This window comes from Neofelis nebulosa, chromosome 4, assembly GCF_028018385.1.
Source record: "Neofelis nebulosa isolate mNeoNeb1 chromosome 4, mNeoNeb1.pri, whole genome shotgun sequence".
Classification (NCBI taxonomy): domain Eukaryota; kingdom Metazoa; phylum Chordata; class Mammalia; order Carnivora; family Felidae; genus Neofelis; species Neofelis nebulosa.
The window spans coordinates 15312976-15337056 of NC_080785.1; the positions used below are offsets into that span (position 1 = coordinate 15312976).

The 24081-nt window shown below is 36.7% G+C and overlaps 1 protein-coding gene across 6 annotated transcripts in view; it reads right to left on the reverse strand.

The window, feature by feature from the left end:
- Positions 1-785: 785 nt before the first annotated feature.
- The window catches only part of LUC7L2 (LUC7 like 2, pre-mRNA splicing factor), a 57871-nt gene continuing 34575 nt past the window's right edge, over positions 786-24081 (reverse strand). For all 6 annotated transcript variants that reach the window (XM_058724123.1, XM_058724121.1, XM_058724125.1 and 3 more), the window contains 7 exons: positions 23773-23883; positions 19971-20114; positions 14165-14341; positions 12075-12166; positions 9361-9390; positions 5607-5798; positions 786-1916 (listed from right to left, as the gene is read on the reverse strand). In XM_058724123.1, coding sequence (XP_058580106.1) covers positions 1739-1916; positions 5607-5798; positions 9361-9390; positions 12075-12166; positions 14165-14341; positions 19971-20114; positions 23773-23883 — 924 coding nt within the window. In that variant the 3' untranslated portion in view covers positions 786-1738. The remainder of the gene's footprint in view (positions 1917-5606; positions 5799-9360; positions 9391-12074; positions 12167-14164; positions 14342-19970; positions 20115-23772; positions 23884-24081) is intronic.

The window sequence follows — 24081 nt, forward strand, 5'->3', positions numbered from 1 at the left end:
GTATTAACAACTAATAATTATACAGCAGGTAGTAAATTCTAGCTACACAATGGTAAGTAAAACCTATTTTCCAATGTTTTGTTGGGAGTTTGGTCACAATCTTCTTGCACCTACCAGCTTAACCTGTTTGATCTTATTACAGATCCGAAGGTATTAAATCCACAGTACTTGTAAGGATTGAGAATAGAGCAGACCACTAGGAACAAAGTAGATCCAAAACAGTTTCTCAGAAATCAAGAATAAAAGCGAATGGGCCACTGATGGAAGATGGGTCTCAGATAGTTAAACTCTGAATAAACTGGAATACATGGAACCAAATATGGTAGAAAACTTTCAGGTAAAGATGCACAGCTTGGTAAACCTGGTGAGTGTCCCTTTTAGATGCAAATTTGCCACTTAAAATTAGGTTCCCTTCCCCTCTGTGGCCCACACACTTATGGGACCGAAGACAGTTATTGGAAGGTGATGTTTGTTAACTGTAACACAGACACTAACTTCACTGAAGTATTTTTGTTCCTTGATTTTCTAGAATCACAAGTGATACCTGCCCACTACTGTTTAAAATCACTGGTAGGTACATAGCTCTTCAGTGTAGAAATTGTTATGCTCATTACATTGATTACACCATGTTTTTATTTTGGTTGGCTGAATGAAAAAAACAAAACCAGAAAAAACCCAATTTCTTTTGCAGGTCTAGTCCCTCTCTATAGCATTTGTTGCAGACAGCCCTAAAACAGCTGGAATACAGTCAGCAGGGGCCCGGGCTGGACCAGGCGGAGCAACAGTTCATCTTGGCAAGTATGTGTTTATTTCCTTTGGTGCCTTGCACAGTAAGGCACTAATGATGATAGAACAGAAGAAATGCCCACATCAAATAGTTCTAGTGACAATTTACTAGACAAGTTACAGTTTAATGATGGTGGTGGTGATTGTTTCATTTTATTATTTTTTACAATAAGGTTGTAGCCTTTATACTCCACACACACACACACACACAAAATAAAACAAGTGCTTATGAAAGAGTCCCTGCCCCACCCCCCTTTTCAAAACATCCTGAACATAGCAATTCAATAGAACAGAAAAATCAAGACATGTTGGATTTCAAAATTTCAATAAAAAAGCAAAGTATGTGATGCAACAGGCTGTTCAACTTCCAACTCTAAATAGGCACTGTAAAACAAAACAAAAACTCCGGGTACTGAAATTTCTCCAGCACACTTTCCAGTATAAATGCTCTGTAATCAGCTCATAATAATGGAAACAGAACCTTAGAACAGAAGTCATATTGCTTCCCTGCTCCCCCTTTCTCCTATAATTAGAGGGTGGAGGTATTAGGGGATACAAAAGTCAGAGGAAGAAGAATTAAAAAGAAAAATTCTGAAAGCTGTTGTTTGTGGACTAGAAAGGAAGACAGCATTTTACAAATGTTCAAAAATTCCCAAGGCAAGCAACACAATTCGTTCACTATCACTCCTACTAGAAAGAATAAAGATATCGGCATCTTATTATATAAAACTGTACTTTCAGAATCGCATTACAGGTTCACCAGAAACTATGGATGTAGTTTTAGGCTTCATCAGGGAAAACAAGTTCAGTTCAGATCGAGTTAGATACTGTGCATCTAGCCTATTTGGATTGGAGTCTGGAACTGCTCACTGTAACCCCCAATAGCTGTAAACTAAACAATAGTATGTAACTCCATAGGAAGCTTAAGGATTGAGGATATGTACACAGCTAATTATATCTCCCCTGCTTCGCGCTCTTCAGAGCTCCTCCTGTCTTCTGATCTGCCATTAGCGCTCTCATAGGACCGCTTCTTATCTTTTCGGTCTCTGTCACGAGGTGATCTGTCTCTTGAATTCCTGTCTCTGTCACGTGATGCTAAGTCTTGGTCTCTGAATCTTTCTTTTGAGGATCTGAAAAATATTAATTTGAGGAGCAAAATGTGTTGGGAAACCCAATATCCAAAGAATCGGATAAATATTAAGGTACTGATAGCTGAAGATATACAGACTACATCCAAGAAAGACAGAGGAGCCAGTTTTCGGGCTGAAAAGAGCACTACCCAAGGTGACAAGGGAGATGGGTGAAAACAAGTAGGTAAGGGTCAAAAACCGTAAGCTAAAATAATGACTTCTAGGATATTCTCATTATTTCAGAGGCAATCATAAAATGTTTCTAATTCATGGCAAATGTATTTAATATGAAAATAGTACATAGACAGTATCTTTAAAAAGGAAAGTGTTAAACCGATTTTTAAAAAGCCTATAAAACAGAATACAGGTTCCAAACTGGATGGAAATTTAAGACTTACAACTGAGGTCAGCAAATCTTATTTTCTTTGCTGTTGGGCCAGAGAGTAAATATTTTAGGTAGATATTCTTCTTCCTTTTCTTTTTATCAACCCTTCAACAATTTAAAAACCACCCATAGCTCACTGGCTATTCAAAAACCGGCTATGGGGCCAGATTTGGCCTGCCGGCAATAGTTTGCCAACACTCAACTTAGATAAGGAAGTACTCAATTAATGATATGGCTTCAGATAACCATTTATTATTTTTAAAATCTTTACTCCTCCTGAGTGAGCTCATTCAACCAACAGAAAAAAATAAGAATGGAAGACAGAAAGATGATCACACTACATCTTGATTAACCATAATGGCTTCTTTACACCATCTCTCCATTCCCATACCCAATTTCAATGAGAAAGGTAAGTGATAACAAACTCTTATCAGAGATTCAATCAGAAGGAAAACCAAAGGATATGATGGGATCAGAATATGAAATCTATACTTTCAATCTCTAGAATGAATTAATACTATATATTACATGTATTTGGTTCTTTACAGGTGACATGGTACTTTTACATAATCATCTCTCTTAACCAGGCTTCAGATTCTAAGTGTGAACATGGGTTAGCTAATACTTTGAGCTTCTAATGCAGGAAAAAAAAAAAAAGGTAGGACTGAACCAAAAAAGGTTGAAAGATTAAAATGTCAACTTTGAGCATTCTACTTAACGTTAGAATAAGTTTAATTTTTAAAAGATGTAGGAAAAAAAAAATCACAGTGCATGTCTGGTTACACTGCTCCTCTCCAGAATCTTTCTAAGAATGTAACATGGAGAGAAGATGCCTAAGCATTAGATACAACGGCAGGTAAGTCTCAAAGGTCAGTAATAACTGGAAAATAACCACGAGATGAGCATCAACTAGGATCTTGTGAGAGATTACAATGTCCCTTCCATAAGCATTTTATTTACACTCAACATTTCATTCAAATTACCAATACTAATAACCCAAGTACTTAAAAGATGGGAGATGACAGGATAATTAGATTATTTGGCCACAGCCACCAAACCCAACTAATCTGACTGTGAAGTCTGCACCACGTGTTTGAAAAGACCAGGATGTAGAAAAATGCAAGCCAAGTCCTCATTTATTAAGGTAACTGTTGCCAGGGAAATGTCACTAACAGAATTCAGACCAGTATTTCACAGTTGGGGGTGGGGAAACAGCAAATCATTAAGACTTTGAATTAGGACTTTTACCTTGAAATTTAAACTGAAATATATAGCAGTAACTTGACGTTTTATGTACTAACATGTAGGTTTGAATAGCAATTGGCTGCTAATTTTTGGTAAAAACACAATGCTGCTTTGAAAGAGAATAAGTTGTCGAGATTAGAAGTGCTCTTGAGAAAAGCAAAAACTTTTAATAGTTTTACAAAAATAAACCTGTTTATGAACATGCTGAAAACACCAGGGGTGGCATGTAGGATAGTGGAAAAATGTCCTATACAACTTCATAAATGCAGGAACCATTTAGGACTAGGATAACACAATCCCAGGGGAGGAGACATGCCCCTCCCTTCCATCCCCACCACCAACAGACATCAGAGTTCACAGATACCAGAAACAATGACAGGTGGGCAGGTTCACAAGACAAACTCTCTAGACCTTCCAACAACCAGTAGGGTGATTCCTTTTTTTAATGCATTCATTGGGCACTGCACTGTGGGTCTACAGTTTTAAGAGTATGAGATGAATGGCCAGCAAGCAAATCACTTTAGGAACTATGTCCCTTATAAAGTCCCTCCTCATTCTCTGCAAGTGTCTATGATAATCCATCTGGAATATCTTTCTCCTACCTGGTTTTACCTACTATCTGAACCCATTTTTTTACTTCTCTGGTATTTCCCTCATCTAAACTCCTGTATTATTTTGATGTATACTTTAGCACTTTATATGTTAAGTATGAGATCAGTCTGTTTATTGTCAAAGATGTTAGTCTTGTGTTCTAACTTGAAAAAATTGCTCAACTGTTGCACTTCTTTTTTTAGTAGGCCTAGTATAGAAGCAAGTATACAACTCTTACTGATTAAAAGTTAACTGAAGAACTACTTAATGTCCTAATAAGAGAACTTAAATCTTTTCACTGGAGAAAAAAAAAAAAAAAGGAAAAACAGCTGAGGTGAAGGATAGGTTAATTAACCCATGGTGGGACCCCTTTTATAATGTGTGTATATATATAGATATAGATATCTATCTATATCTCTATATATATATCTAATCACCACAATGTTCACCTTAAATATCTTATAATTTTGTCAATTCTAACTCAATGAAGCTGGGGGTGGGGGGAGAGACCTACTTGGAACAAGGTAAGAATATAAGAAAATATTTAGTGAAATCGTATTAACCTATTAACTCTGCTTGTGAGTGATTTCAAACAAAGGCTTCCCTCCCTCCCATCCACCCCACACCCAAACAAAAAATTTTTACCACCTTTATGTGGATTCTCTCATGGGCTTTATGCAGAGTAATTGATAGAAAATTTAAGACTAGTAGGTGCTAGGCACTCAAAAAAGATTTATCACATACATAGTTAAGAGTTCTCATGAAAAAAGCAATTTTAAGCATGGGTTATGTGCCATAGAAATGACCTGGCTTTTAAAGACCATCTTGTGACCTGAGAAGTTTTGGGAGCTTGGTCAATGTAGCCCGTGTGTACTTAAGGCTCCACCACCACATACTAATCCTTTATCCTGAATATAGTTTCAGGTCCTTAAACACACCACATCCTTGCAACCTTTAAATTTCCATGCCAAGAAAGTCTACCCTCCTTAAGAGTCGAAGTCTGCCCCACCAAGCTAACTGTATATAGCAACGCATACCTAGAGTGCAGATTAAACAATATACCAGAATGTGTCTGCTCTGAAAAAGTGCACCAGCTCAAAAGAAGTTTGGAAAACAGAAGTCAAACAAAGATAAACTCTTTAAATGAAAGGACTTCTTAAAGCCCCTAATGCGCCAATACATACTGAAAAAATTGGTACTGGTACCTAAAATTGTCCACAAAGTACTTTTTTTTCCCCAAGACACACTAAGCAGAGAAAAAGCAATAACCTCTGCCCATACCGGTTCCAATTTCTTTACTCTGGCTCCTAAGTGTATTATTTAACTACCCATATAATCAGGGGAAAAAATGTTACAAACTCACACACAAATGTGTACATGTTACCAGATGCAAGTCTCAAACCAATAGTATTCCAAGTGTAAACCTTTAATAAAGGTAGTTCCATATCCTCTTATGGACACCTCAGTACCTCCTCCTGGATCGCTCTCTGCTCCTGTCTCTAGAACTGTGCCCACTTCGCTGGTGGCTACGGCTGCGGCTTCGGCTGCTAGAGCGGGATCTGTGGCGATGGCGTTTCTCCCGAGATTTGGAGCGAGTTCTCCTCTTCCGTTCCCGTGACATGGAGCGAGACCGGTGTCTGCGATGCTCTCTGGACCTGGACCTACAAAACCCATTTGCTTTAGTTTTTAGCTTTCTTAGCAATGCACTTCTCATTTGCTAAAGCCTCTTCTTTAAAGAGAAACAATCGCTCAGTAAGCTTGATGCTAGTTCTGTTTCAAGTCAGCTAAATCTACACCAAAGTAAAATGCTGGTATGTTAAATAACTACATACTGCAATTTCAAAATGAAACATTAGTTCTTAAAGGTCAATAAATATCGTATAAATTTATATCAAGAATATCATAAAAATTAAATCTATAACACTACTATATGCCAGGGATTGTACTATCTAGATGATTAGAGATTTGTAGTTCATTTAAATAATTTCTAAAATTTTTTTGGTATACTTTGTTTCTAAAGTATGTATCTGATGGACATGAATAAAAAAGGGAGGAGAGGCATAAGAGATCAGTGTTTAGGATAATGTAACTCTGAATTTAAAAGGTTGTATCTTATGACCATCAAAATAAGTTTTAATGTCCACAATATGCCTAGTCACAGTGTAATCAACACAGTAAGGCTGTTCTCTTGTAAGCAGTACTTAGCTTGGGAAGGAAAAAAACATGTATAAATCATTTTAGAGAACTTTAATCATAAAAAAAAAAAGCGTGAGTACATAGGACTATAGTCAAGGAAAAACGTTTTGAAGTAGCTAGAAGGAAAAACACTTCTGAAGCCTCCACTGGGTCACAAAACTCACAACATGTGTGTGTGGTAAGTGACGGAAACCAAGCAGGAAGAAAGATATAGAAAGATATGAAACTTTGTTCTAACTGTCCCTTTTTAGAGGGATAGCAATGATCTAAACTTGACATTGACATTGCATAACTGTAACTAATGGACTTATACACTTAAAATGGCTGAACCTACGGCATGTAAATTATACCTTAATAAAGCAGTTAAAAAATTGTTAAAGTCACTTTAAAAATGTAATGTTTTCTCATAATTTAATAAATTCAAAAGCATATTATTCAGGTGATACAATTTACAAACTGAGCTCATTTTCAAGTGATTATTTTATTAAATCAAGTTTAAAAGCATTCAGCTTATGTCAACATTTATATTCAAAAGAAGGCATATAGAGTGGACCCAGCATCAACTACAGTTGAACGAATATTTCCACAACTGAATAAAATCTCTCTGAAAAGCAGCATAGGGAAAAGAACATAAAATTCATTCAATGCAAGTTTAATTAAATGGGATTTAGTCACTCATTTTGAGCTATAATGAATTTATGTCTTTCAATGCATAATTTCATTCCTCTTTTACAAAATTCCAGATAATTAGTCGTTCATTTAAAAAGTATTTACTGGGTGCATCTTGCACTAAGTACTAGGAAGACTGAGCAGTAAATAAAGCAAAGTCCTTAACCTCATGGAGGTTCTACTCCACACAGAATTCCACACAGATATGTAAGCAGTAAATACTGTAAGTCGGCTAGTAAAAAAAGGTTATATTAAAAAGGTAAAGATGGACAGAGAAATAAGATTGTAATCTTTTTACAGAATAGGCAGGAAAGGCTTTTCTGGTAAAATAGCATTTAAGCAAAGACAAAATAAGGTAATCAGCCATCTCAAAGAAGGTTGCTTCAGGTAGAGGGAACACAGGGGCAAAAGCTCGGAGGTAGGACAAAGTTCAGCATATTGAAGGACTAAAAGATCTGTTTGGCTGGAATGAATTCAGCAAGGGGAATAATTCAGGGTTTTAAGGGCAGAATGACCAAGTACCGTATCATTCAAACTAGGATGCTTTCAATGGTTAATTATATAAAAAGGGCGAGCTATTAATAAATATGCTGACACAAGACAAACTGGTACCTACTTACCCCAATCTCAGATCGATTACTTAAAAGCTATGGCAAGGATTTCCACTTCTCATTAAGTGAAATGGAATACCTTTTGGCTGACGTAATTTATTTCACTTTTTAAAGGGCATATTCTGATTGACGTATGAAAAACAGATTGAGGTAGAGAAGGGGATTGGCCAAGTATAGAAAAGTGCCTTGGAGTACAATGGTAGAAATTAACGTTCTGGCCTCAATATCTGAAGACTTTCTATGTACAAACAATTTAAATATCTTTTCAACAAAGGGACTGATTTGCATTAATCAACCGGTAAACAAGAACACTATTAACATTTAATGTTTCTATTCATCCTAGATTTCAGAAACAACAATATAAACTGGCTGACACAACTGGTCCCTTTTATTAGTTTTTTAGTGTTTGGAGCAGAAACACATCACTGAAAGATCCTAAAAAGTACTATGGGGCATCTAAAAGAAATGTAGGTTTTTCTTTCATAACAGCAAATGCTCTAGTACACAGGGAAAAGTTCCTGAGAAATAATTAACTTTAGAGTTAAGAGTACTCCAAAGGTTTCAGAAAGTAGTGATCTGAACAAGAAAAATTGTAAGATTTGACAAAGAATGACAAAGGGCATTCTAAGTGGGGATGGACTCACAAGAACGACTCAAGGATAGGAATGAAAATTGCACACAAAAAATTTTAAAAAATGACGACATACACCATGCTTCCCCAGCTTTCTCAGAAAAAAATTACCAACTACTAAAACTTTTTTTTTTTTTAATTTTTTTTTTTTCAACGTTTTTTATTTATTTTTGGGACAGAGAGAGACAGAGCATGAACGGGGGAGGGGCAGAGAGAGAGGGAGACACAGAATCGGAAACAGGCTCCAGGCTCCGAGCCATCAGCCCAGAGCCTGACGCGGGGCTCGAACTCACGGACCGCGAGATCGTGACCTGGCTGAAGTCGGACGCTTAACCGACTGCGCCACCCAGGCGCCCCCCAACTACTAAAACTTTTAAAGAATGTCTTCAAAAAGACGTCAAATATTAATGTCAAAGCTTTAAAAAGAAAGTGTTCTCTTGTCCTCTTTAAAGATGTAAGTGCCCCTCTGAAGTTTTTTGTGATCTCGGTACAAAGTTATAAGTAATAAACATATAAAGTGAAGACCAGGGTATAAACTAATAAACATTTCAGTTTCCCTTCAATATCTCGCTATGGATCCCTCTTTCAAAAAGGCATTCACTATTCAACCTGCTTATATTTTCAACAGGTACACCCTACACCCTCCCTCCTTACTTTGATCTGTTTCTTACATGCACCACGAAAATTATTTTAAAAATATGTTGTCGCATATTTAGCCTGCACTTCTAAAGATTTTAAATATTCTAAAATATTTTTAGCTTTCCCTTTTTTTGTTGTCCAATAGGCTCTATGCCCAACGTGGGTCTTGAACTTACAACCCTGAGATCAATAGTTGCATGTTCTACCAACTGAGTCAGCCAGGCGCCCCAGTGTTTTTAGTTTTCCCTTTAACTCCAGGGCACTGTATATATTACTCTGATAAAATTAGGCTGTAGTTCATGAGTACCTTCTGACCAGTTTCATCTTAAAACAAAATGCCCATACTTGAACTACAAAAGAAATTAAGAGTACTACTCTATTAATTCTCATTCATTTTTAAAGAATATTTAATCTATGAAAACAACATCTGGAAAAAACCCAACTTCAATACTTATGTACATTTTGTGTAAAACTTACCTTTTGGGATTCTTGCTATGTGATCGAGACCTGGAAAAAGAGTATCTATTTTTATTAAAAAAGACTAAGAAAAAGTACAATGCACTGTTAAAATTACATTCTTCCTGATTTCTAATCTTTTTAAATGTGTATTTATTTTGAGGGAAAGAGAGTGCAGGAGGGGCAGAGACAGATGAAGAGATGGGAGAATCCCAAGCAGGCTCCATAATGTCAGTGCAGAGCCTGATGCGGGGCTTGATCCCACAAATCGAGAGATCATGACCTGAGTCAAACAAAACCGAAAGTCAGATGCTCAACCTAAGGAGCCCCCAAGGCACCCCCTGATTTCTAATCTTTTCATTCTATAAATATGAAGCACATATGAACGTGTGCAAATTTTTCTGAAATACACCACAAACCGTACAGACTTCCCCACCTTGGCATATGAGATCCCCTATCTAGGATACCTAGCTCTCTAAGAGAATACACTCCTAGGAGGGGCACCTCAGTGGCTTAGTCAGTGAAGCATCCAACTTCAGCTGAGGTCATGATCTCATGGTTTGTGATTCAAGCCCTATGTCAGGATCTGTGCTGACAGCTCAGAGCCTGGAGTCTGCTTCGGATTCTGTGTCTTCCTCTCTCTGCCCCTCCCCGACCCATGCTTTGTCTCTCTCAAAAATAAACATTAAAAAAAAAAAATTTTTTTTTAATTACAAAAAAGAGAGAGAAAAAAACATGATCCTAGGAGTAAAAACCACAATAAATAACCATTCACTAATTCCCCAGGAAATACTTCCCAACCTGGAAAAAATTCGTTATTTATATCTCTGTCATCTTTTCTTTCCCTGTGGGAACAGGGTAAAATTTCTATTATCTGAGATATATTCACTTTTGAACTATAACTTCATAGTGTAATCGCTACAACACCCAACTCAATCTTACAATATCTTTCTTAACATGACATGATACCCTTATTAAAGCACTCTTCACATTTCTTGGCATATAATTAACACTCGATAAATAGTAATGGCTAGTACTGTGGTTACTAGGAAACCATGGGTGTCTTGTGGGGAAGATACAGCACAACTGAAGGATGAGCTTTGGACTCATCCTGATTTAAGTTTTAACTCAGCTGCATCACTATCTGTGACCCAGACAGATAATATATATCTTCCCTCAGCTTTGTTTGCCATTTGCAAAAGCAGCACAGCAATGTAAATTTCACAGGCAATTGTAAGGATTAAATGAACGAATATAGGCCAATTCGTAGCACAGGCCTGGTACATAACAGGCACTCAGTAAGCAACAGTAGTTTTTATCATTATCCTTTTCAATACCATAGCTGGAATCCCATCTTGTATAACTCCGTACTTGCTTGTAATTTCTTCATCTTTCATTCTTAGTTCTGATACTTCCTCAAGTTCACAGGTTAAAAAAAAGAAAACTTCAAACACATTTCTGAAATAGCGTCACATTTTACCATCGATATTAAAAGAAATTTGCCAGTTGGCAACAAAGGAGTAAGATGTGGTACACTTTCCTGTCAGCCACAGATGTGAAAATGTAGTCATGGCAAAGAATTTTTGTTCTCATCCAACTATCATTTCCGTTGAATTATATAAATTAGTGGCACTATATTCAGAATTTTAAAATGAGATTTCTAATGCCATTTATACAGTCTTATCAAGCTAAGCAATATTCCCACAGAAAATCAGTGTACACAAAAGAGAACAGTGATAGAGCTATGAGGTAAAATTTATGGTAAATGAAGAACATATGTATCAATGGATATACGACAGCACTCCCCTTAAAAAGGGAAGTGTAGTTTTGTTTCATTTCTTCGCTGCAGTGCAAAAATTTTACCTGCTACAAGTCATGTAACACAAAGTCAGTTTAAACATCTTGAAAGAGACTACGGTAAAACATGCTCAAAGCCTGGGGGAAGCTGCCATGACCAAGTCACATATCATAAAGGGTTTTAATTAGGCACAAAATCTGCTGGAAAGTATTTAACTTTCAGGGATGTGTAATACAATTAAGGAAACACTATAAATGAGAACTACACATAATTCTTTTGTGGCATTATCTGTCCATCCTGAAGTTGTTAAAGAAGTTATGTACGTGAGTTCAAAGAAGGTTCCCACCATGATGCCACACAATTTGCTGCCAATGGGTAAAAGTGGCTCAGAACATTAATGTTTAAATGTTTACTAAATATGAAGAATATGACTTTATCAACTAATGAATACCAATATAAAAATTGCATACATTTAGCTATTATTAAATTAATACAATCTTAAAAGTTTATAGCTCCTAGAACTGAAGAAATATAGAATCAAAGCACAATGTAAGATAATCAATGAAACAAACAAAACCCAAACTAAGAATAAAGCAGATCACAAAAATAAAAATAGTTTTATACCAATCTGGTACAAACGCAGCCATTATGAAAACCAGAGGGCTAGAAAGAGCTTTGTAGTAAATCTTACAAAAAATAAGGATGTGACTCTTTACTCACTCTTCCATACACGTTGAAGGAAATCACCCTGATTTAAATGGCTGTAAGTTAACATTTTTATAAACACTGTTTCACATAGTAATACTTTTAAGAGTAAACAGAAATTTCCCACATGCAGATTTAGTAACACCGAAAATCCTGTATTAATCACATCTCTTTTTAGAGCCAGGGACATTCAACATCAGATAGTTGGACTATTCAGTTCATCACTCCATACCTCCTCAGCTTCTCCCTTTCTTCTCTCTCTCTTTCTTCTCTTCGTTTCAGGCGTTCCTGATTTCTTTTCTCCTGTTTCTCAGCTACAACTCTCTTAAAAGACAATGACAATTCAAATAATAAAAAATGAGAAGCATTAGTTACTGAGTCCATTCTTAATAAGAATTATCCTACACTCTATGACATGTGGTTCCCAATATAGCACAGGTAACATCAAAATCTGTTTAATAACAGTTCAATTAAAAGTTTTACTGGGTAAAATCATTATGCAAGTCTAGTTTCCAAAATGTTTCTTCCCCCTTCTGGGGAACATTTGTAAAATTTCATGTTTCTTCATGACTTAATATTTCAAAATCATTTCTACAAGACTTTTCTCCTTTGAATATTTTCAAGCATTACTTTATTTCAAGTTTTTTTTTTCCAGTAATCTCTACACCCACGACCCTGAGATCAAGAGGAATATGCCATGCCAACTGAGCCAGCGAGGTACACCTATTTTGTATTTTTTAAAGAACATTAAGCACTATAAATCACTATAAGCTCCCATTCTCTATGATTTCCAAAATAAAAATGTCTTCTGTCACTTCCAATTACCACCTCAATTCTGCTGCTTCAAAAAGTACCAGTAAAAAGCTAAATAGTCCTGTTGCTAGCTCTGTATCTGCAAAGATTCCCAAACAGTACTATTTTTGAGTTTTAACTTAGACCCCAGTAACCATGTGAAATAGTGAAACTTAGTCATTTAAAAAAACTTACCCAAAATCATCCCAGTTACTCAGAATACTTAGAAGAGCTCACTGTTAATTACAAATACAGAGACGTCCCTAAATGTTTCTGACTCCACATTATTTTAAATGTGAAACTATAGATCTTGGGTTAATTTCAGTAATAAAAGTCACTATCCAGTGATTGCCACCTTTGAGCCAGTCTCCTACTCATAACAAAATGCTACAGTGCCAAAATTTTTAAAAAATAGCTGCATCAGGGGCACCTGAGTGGCTCAGTCAGTTAACTGTCTGACTTTGGCTCAGGTCATGATCTCACAGTTTGTGAGTTCAAGCCCTGCATCGGATTCTGTGCTGACAGCTCAGAGCCTGCAGCCTGATTGAGATTCTGTGTCTCCCTCTCTCTCTTGCCCCTCCCCCACTCGCATGCTTGTCTCTCTCAAAACTGAATAAATGTAAAAAAAGAAAAAAACAACAAATAAAACTAGCCACATCAGATTGTTGAAAAGTAAATTGACTATATCCATTTATTCTGATCTTTAACCTCTTTAGAAATACCGTTTGTTGTTTTTCTGTCTTCTCAAAAGAATTCAGTATGAGTAGGAACTGTACTGCCTTTCTCACAATAGTGGTATATATATGTTAAGTGATAATAACTGTCCTTTTTTTAAAGACAGGTTTCATTCTAATTCCTTTCTGAAACAGGAGTAGGAGCATAAAATAAAACTAGAGGTCCTACAAGCTTTAGTTATGAAGAACTGCAAAATATTTCAAAAAAATACTAGACTCATTTTCTCAATCTTTCTTTAAAGTAAATATTATAACGGGGCGCCTGGGTGACTCAGTTGGTTAAGCGTCCGACTTCAGCTCAGTCATGATCTCACAGTTCGTGGGTTCGAGCCCTGCGTCGGGCTCTGTGCTGATAGCTCAGAGCCTGAAGCCTGTTTCAGATTCTGTGTCTCCCTTTCTCGCTGCCCCTCCCCTGTTCACGCTTGGTCTCTGTCTCAAAAATAAACATTAAAAAAATTAAAGTAAATATTATACTGTTTATTTTATAGAAAATAGAATAAAAATTTGGGGGGAATTTGCATGAAACAATTAGTTCAGAACTCAGTTTGCAAGATTCCTAATTCAGTGTCCTATCCAACACAAATCACTATCCCCCAAAATAAGGGGACAGTATTTAAAGTCTGTTTTTCAGACATCATCCATTAAACCAGCTGTTATCTCCATTTATAATCCTACTCTATTTGGTATGAATTGTTAGCAGAATTTCAGCCAAGATATTACACAAAAAGATAACTAATGCATATCAAAACGAGTGATTAAATTAGATAAAGTGAAGGATATTAATTTACCAATGTACCTTTAATTCTTCAAGTTTCTCTCTTATTTCAATAAATCCCAGGTGCAGTTTACCCCCAAAATGATCAGCCAGTCGTCTATCGTTATCATGAAGACCTAAATAGGCAGAGCAGACTTCACAGACTCGAAGTTTCTGTTGTTGGAAACTGGAAGCCGGCATAGAATTCCTGTAAACTTCCTGAACAAAAGTGAGAAAAACAATATTCATATAAACCTGAGTCATACCACTACACAAAATACACTATGTACATATAAAGAAAAGTTTTCTGATGAATACGCAAAAGTATGGCTATTTTGTTATGAAAATCATGGGTTTTCCATTACCCTCATCCTCTGTCCTCGGGACCTATCCAATGGAAATAAACTGTATTTTGCCAAGAACTACTGTAAGAATTCTACCATGACATAGAACACGACTTTCGGAAAGGCCTTCTCAGTGTTCTGGGTTTTCTCTTCTGCAATTTTTGTTAAAAATGAAACGAAGCAACCCCAAAACTATATACATCAGTGAAGGATCAAGAAAAAAGTCACCCACGCTGGCAGAGAGGGAATGAATGTCTTTGGTATTATTACAGTTTCCTTCCACTGCTTCCACTGCCTTCTTACCCACAGGTCATTTCTTTTCCCTTTAGAAATGTGGACAGGGCATACAAATGATAACTTTCCACCAAAAGCAATAGTTCTATAAGCAATGAGAGGAAGTGCCTTAACAGAGTAAGATGTCTTACATTCAATCATTTTTCCTTACTGAAAATATGCTGGTTATCGTCTGACACAGCCACCTCTCTACCTAAAAAACATTACATTTCCTGGGGCACCTAGGTGGCTCAGTTGGTTAAGCGTCCAACTCTTGATTCGTGAGACAGAGCCCCACATCAGGCTCTGCAATGATGGTGTGGAGCCTACTTAGGATTCTCTTTCTCCCTCTCTCTGCCCTCCACCTCTGCTTGAGCATGTGCATGCACTCTCTCTCTCAAAATAAATAAAAAAAACTTAAAAACAAAAAAATTCTATTTCCAAGCCTTCATGCAGCTTTGCCTTTAGAGATATTTAAGTGGACATTGCTGGAGGGAATATATAGAAAAGTTCTTTCAAAGGGAGTCAGTAAGCTGAGAAAAAAAATCACTAATGGCTGTTATCACCTGTGGACCAGAAGTGATGGGAAACAATATTTACAGTTTCAAAAATGTCAATACCAAGGGACGCCTGGGTGGATCAGTTGGTTAAGCATCCAACTTCAGCTCAGGTCATGATCTCACCATTTGAATTTGAGCCCTGTATCAGGCTCTGAGCCTGGAGCTGGCTTCAGATTCTGTGTCTCCCTCTCTCTCTTCCCCTTCCCTGTTTGCATGCTGTCTCTCTCTCAAAAATAAACATTAAAAAAAAGAAAGAAGTGTCAATACCAAGACACTTATTACAAAAAGGAAAGCACTGTAACTTCACAGTAGAAAAAGAGGCAATATCACCAGAAATGGGACAGATTACTAGCATGTGCCTTCTGATGCATGTAACATTACTTAAATGGTACTCCTGTCAAAATTCTAACCAAGAAGAAAATCAGACAAACCCAAACTGAAAAACATTTTACAAAATAATTAGCCTGTACTTTTCAAAACTGTGAAGATCATGCCAAAGATTAAAGTTCCACAAATTACTAGCATGTGCCTTCTGATGCATGTAACATTACTTAAATGGTACTCCTGTCAAAATTCTAACCAAGAAGAAAATCAGACAAACCCAAACTGAAAAACACATTTTACAAAATAATTAGCCTGTACTTTTCAAAACTGTGAAGATCATGCCAAAGACTAAAGTTCCACATTAAAGAGGCCTAGGGGCGCCTGGGTGGCGCAGTCGGTTAAGCGTCCGACTTCAGCCAGGTCACGATCTTGCGGTCCGTGAGTTCGAGCCCCGCGTCAGGCTCTGGGCTGATGGCTCGGAGCCTGGAGCCTGTTTCCGATTCTGTGTCTCCCTCTCTTTCTGCCCCTCCCCCATTCATGCTCTGTCTCTCTCTGTCCCAAAAAAAAAAAAAAAAAAAAAAAAATAAAGAGGCCTAGAGGAACATGAACAAATAAATGCAGCATATGATCTTTCACTGGACCTTAAAGAAAAAAAAATTTTATGTTTATTCACTGATTTTGAGAGAGAGAGAGAGAGAGAGAGAGAGAGAGAGAGAAAGAGAGAATCCAAGCAAGATCCGCACCATCGGCACAGAGCCCAATGCAGGGCAGGAACCCACAAACCGTGAGATCATGACCTGAGCCAGAATCAGGAGTCAGACACTTAACAGACTAAGACACCTAGGGGTCCCAAAGAAAAAAAATTTAATAAAAGAGAACATTATTGGGACAATTCAGAAGAATCTGAATAAAGTCTTCCAATTAATAGTATTGTATTAATCTTAATTTCTGATTCAAATCACTATACTACATTTATGTAATAAAACATCCTTGTTTTTAGTAAATACACATTGGAGTATTTGGGGATAAACAGGCTTCACATCTATAACTTAATGTCAAACATTACACATACAATACACATACAATAGGAGGAAAAAAAGGAAATGTGGTAAAAATGTTAATATTTGGAGTCCACGTGAAGGATATAGGGGCATTCCTTACACTATTTCTTTTGTATCTCTGGAAATATTTCAAAATAAAAGTTTTTAAAAAAGATAAACACAAACACATGATACACAGAGGCAAGTCAACTCAATTTTTGTGCCTTATTATTCCTCTTTCTAGTTATGCAGAAGAAAGGCTTTAGGCATAGTGGCCATATTACCGCCAAAAAATGATAAACATAAAGATGAATCCATATAATAAAGATGGCTGAACATAAAGGTGTGTAAGTAACTTGTGTACTAGATGGAATCATGGAGCTGCCATATCAGCCCTAGACTCCCTAACCACGAGTATTTACTAAAGGAGAACAACAAAATCCTTTTTTGGTTAACCCACTGTAAGTTAAGTTTTCTTTTATGTGCAGTTGAACACAATCTAAAATGGGCAAGCACATTTTTTAAAGTACTGTCCTTAGTAAAAATCAAATGCAGACAAAATATAACAGATTAAAGACGTTAAGCCACCGTGTGATACTAGAAAATGTTCAAATACATATGCATGAAATTTCATGAAAACAACACATGCAAGTAATAACATCACTATGTTTGCTACCAGAGTCTTTGGGGGAAATGAGCTATAAAATACTCTGCATTTAAAAATTGGGGCAACTGGGTGGCCCAGTCAGTTAAACATCTGACTCTTGATTTTGGCTCAGGTCATGATCTCATGGTTCGTGAGATCAAGCCCTACATCTGGCTCTGTGCTAGCAATGAGAAGTCTGCTTGGGATTTTCTCTCTCTCCCTCTCTTTCTGCTCTTTTACTCGTGCGTGTACTCCCTCTCAAAATAAACATTTAAAATATAAAAATTCAGTGTTTATTTTCTGGATTGGTATTAATTACATTTCAAGAAATGCTAATTTGAGAAACTTAACAGAAGACCATGGGGGAAGGGAAGGGGAAAAACAGTTTCAAACAGAGAGGGAGGCAAAAATAGGTGATGGGCATTGAGGAGGGCACTTGTTGGGGCTGAGCACTGGGTGTTGTTTGTAAGTGATGAATCATGGGAATCTACTCCCAAAGCCAAGAGCACACTGTATACACTGTATGTTACCTAACTTGACAATCAATTCTATTTAAAAAAAAAATAGGTAATAAAAACATAAAATCTAAGTTAAAAAAATAATAAAGAAATCCTCAATATTAAGACTTTAAAAATATTAAGAAGGTTACACAGCATATTCTTTTCCATCCTATTACCTTTAATATATATTTATATTTAAAGTAGATTCCAGGGGAGACTAGGTGGCTCAGTCAGTGAAGCGTCCGACTCTTGATTTTGGTGCATTTGCTGCAGGTCATGATCTCATGCTTCATGAGACCAAGCCCCACGCTGGGCTTTGTGCTGACAGCACAGACCCTGCTTGGGATTTTCTCTCTCTCTCTTTGCCCCACCCCTGTTCATATGCATTCTCTTTCTCAAAATAAACACTTTAAAGTAGTTTTTTTTTTTTTTTTTTTAAGTTTATTTATTTTTGAGAGAGTGCGAGCAGGGGAGGGGCAGAGAGAGAGGGAGACAGAATCTGAATCAGGCTCCAGGCTCTGAGCTGTCAGCAGAGAGCCCAAAGTGGGACCTGAACTCACAAGCCGTGAGATCATGACCTTGAGACGAACTCGGACGTGTAACTGAGCCACCTCCTGCCCCTAAAGTAGATTTATTATAGCTAGCTCTTGCTTTAAAAAAAAAAAATCCAGTCTCACAATCTTTGCCTTTTAGTTGGAATATTTAGACCATTTACATTTAATGTAATTATTGGTACACTGGGTTACATTTAACATAATTATTGGTACACCACCATGCTATTTATTTTCTCTACGTCCAATCTGTTGTTTGTTCCTTTTCTCCTGCCTTCTTTTGGATTAAGTATTATTTAGGACTCCATTTTATTTCTACTATTAGTTATACTTTTTTCCCCTCCAGTGGTTTCTCTGGAGTTTACAGTATACAACTTTAACATCTAAAAAAAGCTAAAAAAAGACCTTATTAATATCAGATCAAGATTTGAAAGCAAAAGACATTACTAGGACAGTTCAAAATAATAAAGGGCTCAATTATTCAAAAAGACACAACAAACCTAAAGGTGTATTAGCCTAATAATAGTTTCAAAATACATGAAGCAAAAACTGACAAAACTGAAAAGCATAGATAAATCCACAATTAGAGGTAGAGACTTGAATATTCCTCTCAGTAAATAAACAGAAAATCAATAGGATGTGTAAAGATTTGAACAATCAATCAACCATCCTGACTCAACTGACATTTACAGAACACTTCATTTAACAAGGGAGAATATCATTCTTTTAAAATGCAGATGGAACATTTACCAAGACTAAATTCAGGGCACAAAACAAGTACTGACATATCTAAGAGACCTAAAATCACACCAATGTTCCCTGACTGCAAGAGAACTAAATTAAAATGAGAAAAGAAAAATATTTAGAAAAAACAAATATATAAAAACACACTCCTGTATAACCCATAGATCAAGGAAGAAATCACAAGCAATATTTAGCAAATATTTGCATTGAATAAAAATAAAAATACAACATATGAATCTGTGGGATACAGCTACAATCGTGTGTAGAAGAAAATTTACAGCAGTAAACGGGCTAAAATCAGTTATCTAAAAGAGGACAGAATAAGAAAAAATTAAACCATGGTGTGATACAGTTAAGAGCAATGGACACTATGGTAAAATGGGAGAATACAACCTCATCTGAAGGTATCCAGTTTTCTAAAAAACATCAGGTGGGCAAAACAAAATAGAACTTTGTCTTCAGACATTAGATTTTGACCTGTGCTGTGAAGAAAGCATAAGAGGAGGCTGCCAAAGTACTATATTTGTACTGAGGTAGGAAGAGAAGAAATGCAATGGTTGCCATGGTGTTAAGCCGGGGGAGGGGAAGGTATCACTATGACATTTACGCACTCTGTGTGTTATGTGTGTGTGACTGTTCTGTATGACTACCTAGTTTAGTTCATTTCATTTACTAGTTACAAATTTCAACAGGTCAACGGCTCTAAAGTAAAACAAACCCACAACTTTTGATACATAATCCATTAGTATGATACCAGCTAATTAAAATAATTTTTAATTGGCTTTAACTTTTCAGTAATTTCCAATTAAATATATGTTAAGTACAGACAGTAAGGCTCTAGATAATACTATAAAGAATTTCATTACCTCTGCTTCTCTTTTCTTTGCCCGTGCTTTCTCTACTTCATCCATTACTTTTTGGGATTCTTCCACATTTCCCTCAGCTCCTAGTTGTTCCACCTTGGCCAACAACTTACCAATTTCTTCATTTAATTCATGAACACGTTCTGCCTAGAAAGAAACAGAAAAGAAAATCATGAGTAAAAAGCACAACTATCAAAGTTCAAAATATTTCACAAATGCTCAGAAAAGACAAGTTCTCCAAAGCAAGAGGAGTACAAATAATGCTTTCTGAGCATATAATACATGAACAGGTGGGATATGAGGATGTTTTGAGCCTGCTTGCCCTCACTACAGTGAGGTCAGGAATACAAATAATCTCAACTTAAAACTATTACTTCCCAACCTCTGCTTTGGCAGTATATTCCAAGTATAAAATACCTTTTTTCACACAATCTGGCCCTATGTACCTTTCCAAAGCATCTCTTGCTGTTCCCCCACTTCACAACACAATATAGTAGTTACACCCAGATTCTCAAATTTACTCTCAATTTCTACCTCTGTGACTGCAGAGGGATGTCATCCCTCTTCCTGGGATATCATCCCTTATCTCCCCTTGCCTGAATTCACGTATGTCTATTCACTCAACAAGATCCAATTATTCTGTGAAGCACTCCTTTTTATTTCTTGTTTATGTCTATTTATTTATTTATTTTAAGAGACAGAGAAAACGCAACCGGGGAGGGGCAGAAAGAGAGGGAGGGAGAGAATCCCAAGCAGGCTCCACACTGTCAGCGCAGAGCCCGATGTGGGGCTCCAAATCATGAACCGTAAGATCATGAATGACCTGAGCTGAAATCAAGAGTCGGTCGCTTAACCGACTGAGCCACCCAGGTGCCCCTCCATGAAGCATTCTTGATCAATCAACACATTGCACCCTACTTAATCCTAAGCAGAGAGAGCCAAAGCCGCCTGTGTACCATCTTTGTATCTTTTGTAACACCTACTTTTATACACATTATCACACCACTTTTAAAATAGCTATTTATATTTCCCATCTTTGTATTTCCAATGCCCAAGAAACAGCATAGACTCAAAAAAAAAGGGAGTTACAGGAATGAACTGGTGCACATGCTTTAAGTCAAAGATATGACTTTAGAGTCCCAACAGTTTTAGCTTATTGCCCAACCAATTACCAGATGTGTAATTTTGACCATATTACTTAACCTGAATCAACTTCCTCATCTGAGAAGCAGGAATACTAGTATCTCACAAAGTTGTGAGAAATGAGAAAATGTGCGTTGCACATACACTACACAGCACATTACTGATTTGTCACCATACGACCACAGCACTCCTTCTCCCTTAGCCTTAGTGAATGTTTTTTCACTGGGATTAATTCCTGCCTTGGGATTCTGTCCTCCTCCTCCTCACCATCATCCTGAGAGTGTAGTTAGTTCATTCCTACTGTTTTAATGGTATATGATACATACACCATCTTTATTTTGGCCACAAAGTTAAGTATTCAGGCTACGTGGCCAATTATATTAGCTAAGATTTTAATTTGATGTGGACATCCAGTCCCAACAAACTAGTGTGCCAATAATCTTTACTTCTCAAATGTCTTTCAATCCAAAATATTCATCCCTCAAAGAAATTCTCAATGCTGTTATCATTTTCTTACCTCTTTAACAAAAGTGGTATTTTTCTTTCAATATCCATCATAGAATAATTGGATTATGCCCCAAACTCTTTACCTTTCCTTGTATCCATTTCTTTGTTATACAACTAGTAATATCATACACATTCTAATTCTGAATTTGGCCTCGTAACTGGCTTTAGCTAACGGGACAGTAGCAAACATGACAGAAGGAAAGGCATGAAAAGCACTTGTATGACACAGCTATGACATTTTTTTTACACCTCTACCACTACCATGAGAACACGGCCAGGCTAGCCTTCTGGGCTCAGTACCCTCTGGACGACTGTAAGACATGTGAGTAAGCCTAGCTGAGATACGAAGATCCTCCCAGTCAAGTTCAGCCTAAATCACTTTTCCAAAATTTATTTATTTTGAGAGGAAGAAAGAGTGTGAGCAGGGAGAAGCAGAGAGAGAGGGAGAGACAGAATCCCAAGCAGGCTCCATGCTATCAGTGGAAAGCTCAACGCGGGGCTCGATCTCATGAATCATGATGTGAACAGAAATCAAGAGTCAGATGCTTAACTGACTGAACCACCCAGGCACCCCCAGCCTGAATCATTGACTGAAGACTCAAAGGCTAAATGCTACTGTTTCAAGTCACTGAGTTTTGAGGTAATTTGTTAAGCAGCATTTTTGTGGTGATCAATAATCAATACAAGGCCATATAAACCAAGATAGCACTGATGGGTGTTTTTCAACCATGAGATATCAGATCCTTGCACTTTAGGATCCCATCTTTAGAGAATTTTCAGAAGTTCTCAGGGTGCCTGGCTGGCTTAGTCAGCAGAGCATGCAACGCTTGATCTCAAGGTCATGAATTTGAGCCCCAAGTTGGGTGCAGAGATTACTTAAAACAAAAGACCTTTCCTCAACGAGGAGAATCCATTTCTCTTTGTACACACATTTCTTGAGAAGTGGATTTAATGCTGTCATCCAAACTATCTGGGTAACTCTACCTCCATTCTACATTTTCATAAAACGTACCAACTATCTTGAATGGCACAAAATGTTACTAAGTAGTAAGTCATCAAATCAAACTGTAATACAGGGAATTCTTTTGGATTCTCATTAGAACAAACCAACTCTATATAGGAAAAATTAACACATTCTAGTTATTAGGGAATATTAAAAAATTATTGCTAGCTTTATACCTTTATGGATATGATTTTATGGTTATGTTTTAGAGGTGGTATCATGTGACATACTGAATTTGCTTTTAAAATAATGAAATGAGCAAAAAACTGATGACTACAAATCCACTGGGATTTACTGTACTTTTCTTTCTACATTTTTCTTATTTGCACTTTTAAAGTTTATTTATTTGTGTAATCTCTACACTCAATGTGGGGCTTGAACTCATGACCCCAAGATCAAGAGTTGCACTAAAAATGGACTTACCATATGACCCAGAAATTGCATTCTTGGGCATTTATCCCAGAGAAATGAAATGCTTATTGCAGTTTGATTGGTGTTAACCCAGTAAATGGAAACAACCCAAACATCTTTCAATGTGTGGTTGAACTGTAATATATCCATACCATAGAATACTACTCAGAAAAAAAAAAGGAATAAACTACTGATACACGCAACAACTTGTATGAATCAAGGAAGCTGTGCTGAGTGAAAAGAACCATTCTCAAAAGGATACATGATTCCATTTATATAATATTCAGTAAAATAACAATTATTGAGATGGAGGTCTCCAGAAGACAGGGGAAAAGGAGGAACAGGTATGGTTACAAAGAGGTAATATGAGGGAGTCTCAAGGTTGATGTTACAGGGAAGTAACATAATTATGATGGTAGTTACCCAAGTTACTTACACATGTGATAAAACTGCACAGAGCTATACACACATACATACATACACACACACACACACACACAAGTGCACACATAACTGGTAAAATCTGAATAAAATGTTGTGATTGGAGTGGTATGAGTATCTTGGCTTTCATGGTGTACTACAGTTGTATAAGATGTAAACATACAAGGGGAGGCTAGAGGAAGAGTTCAGAGAATTCCCTATATATGTCTCTGTAATCTGTGCAAGTAATTTCAAAATAAAAAGCTAAAATTAGTGAGATGAAACTATACTTTGTACTAATGAAATTATTGACATTCTTACCTTTGCGGCCACTTCAGCACTAATCTCTTCTTGAGTTTCTGCTAATCTTTTCTTGGCCACTTCTGTTCTTCGATCACAATCTGCAATGAATGACTGCAGATGATCCATAGCCTGCAAAGTTTAATTAAAAGACAATTAGATATTTCTTAAGAAATATCTTTACTAAAAACTGTATTTTTTAAATGCTAAAATAAAGGTAAAAAAGTAACAAAAGCAGATTCAATAATAAAAATACTACTCATCATCTATCAAACTGGCAAGGAATAAACATAAATAATTCCCAGGAAAGGTAAAGCCCCTGATTTTGGC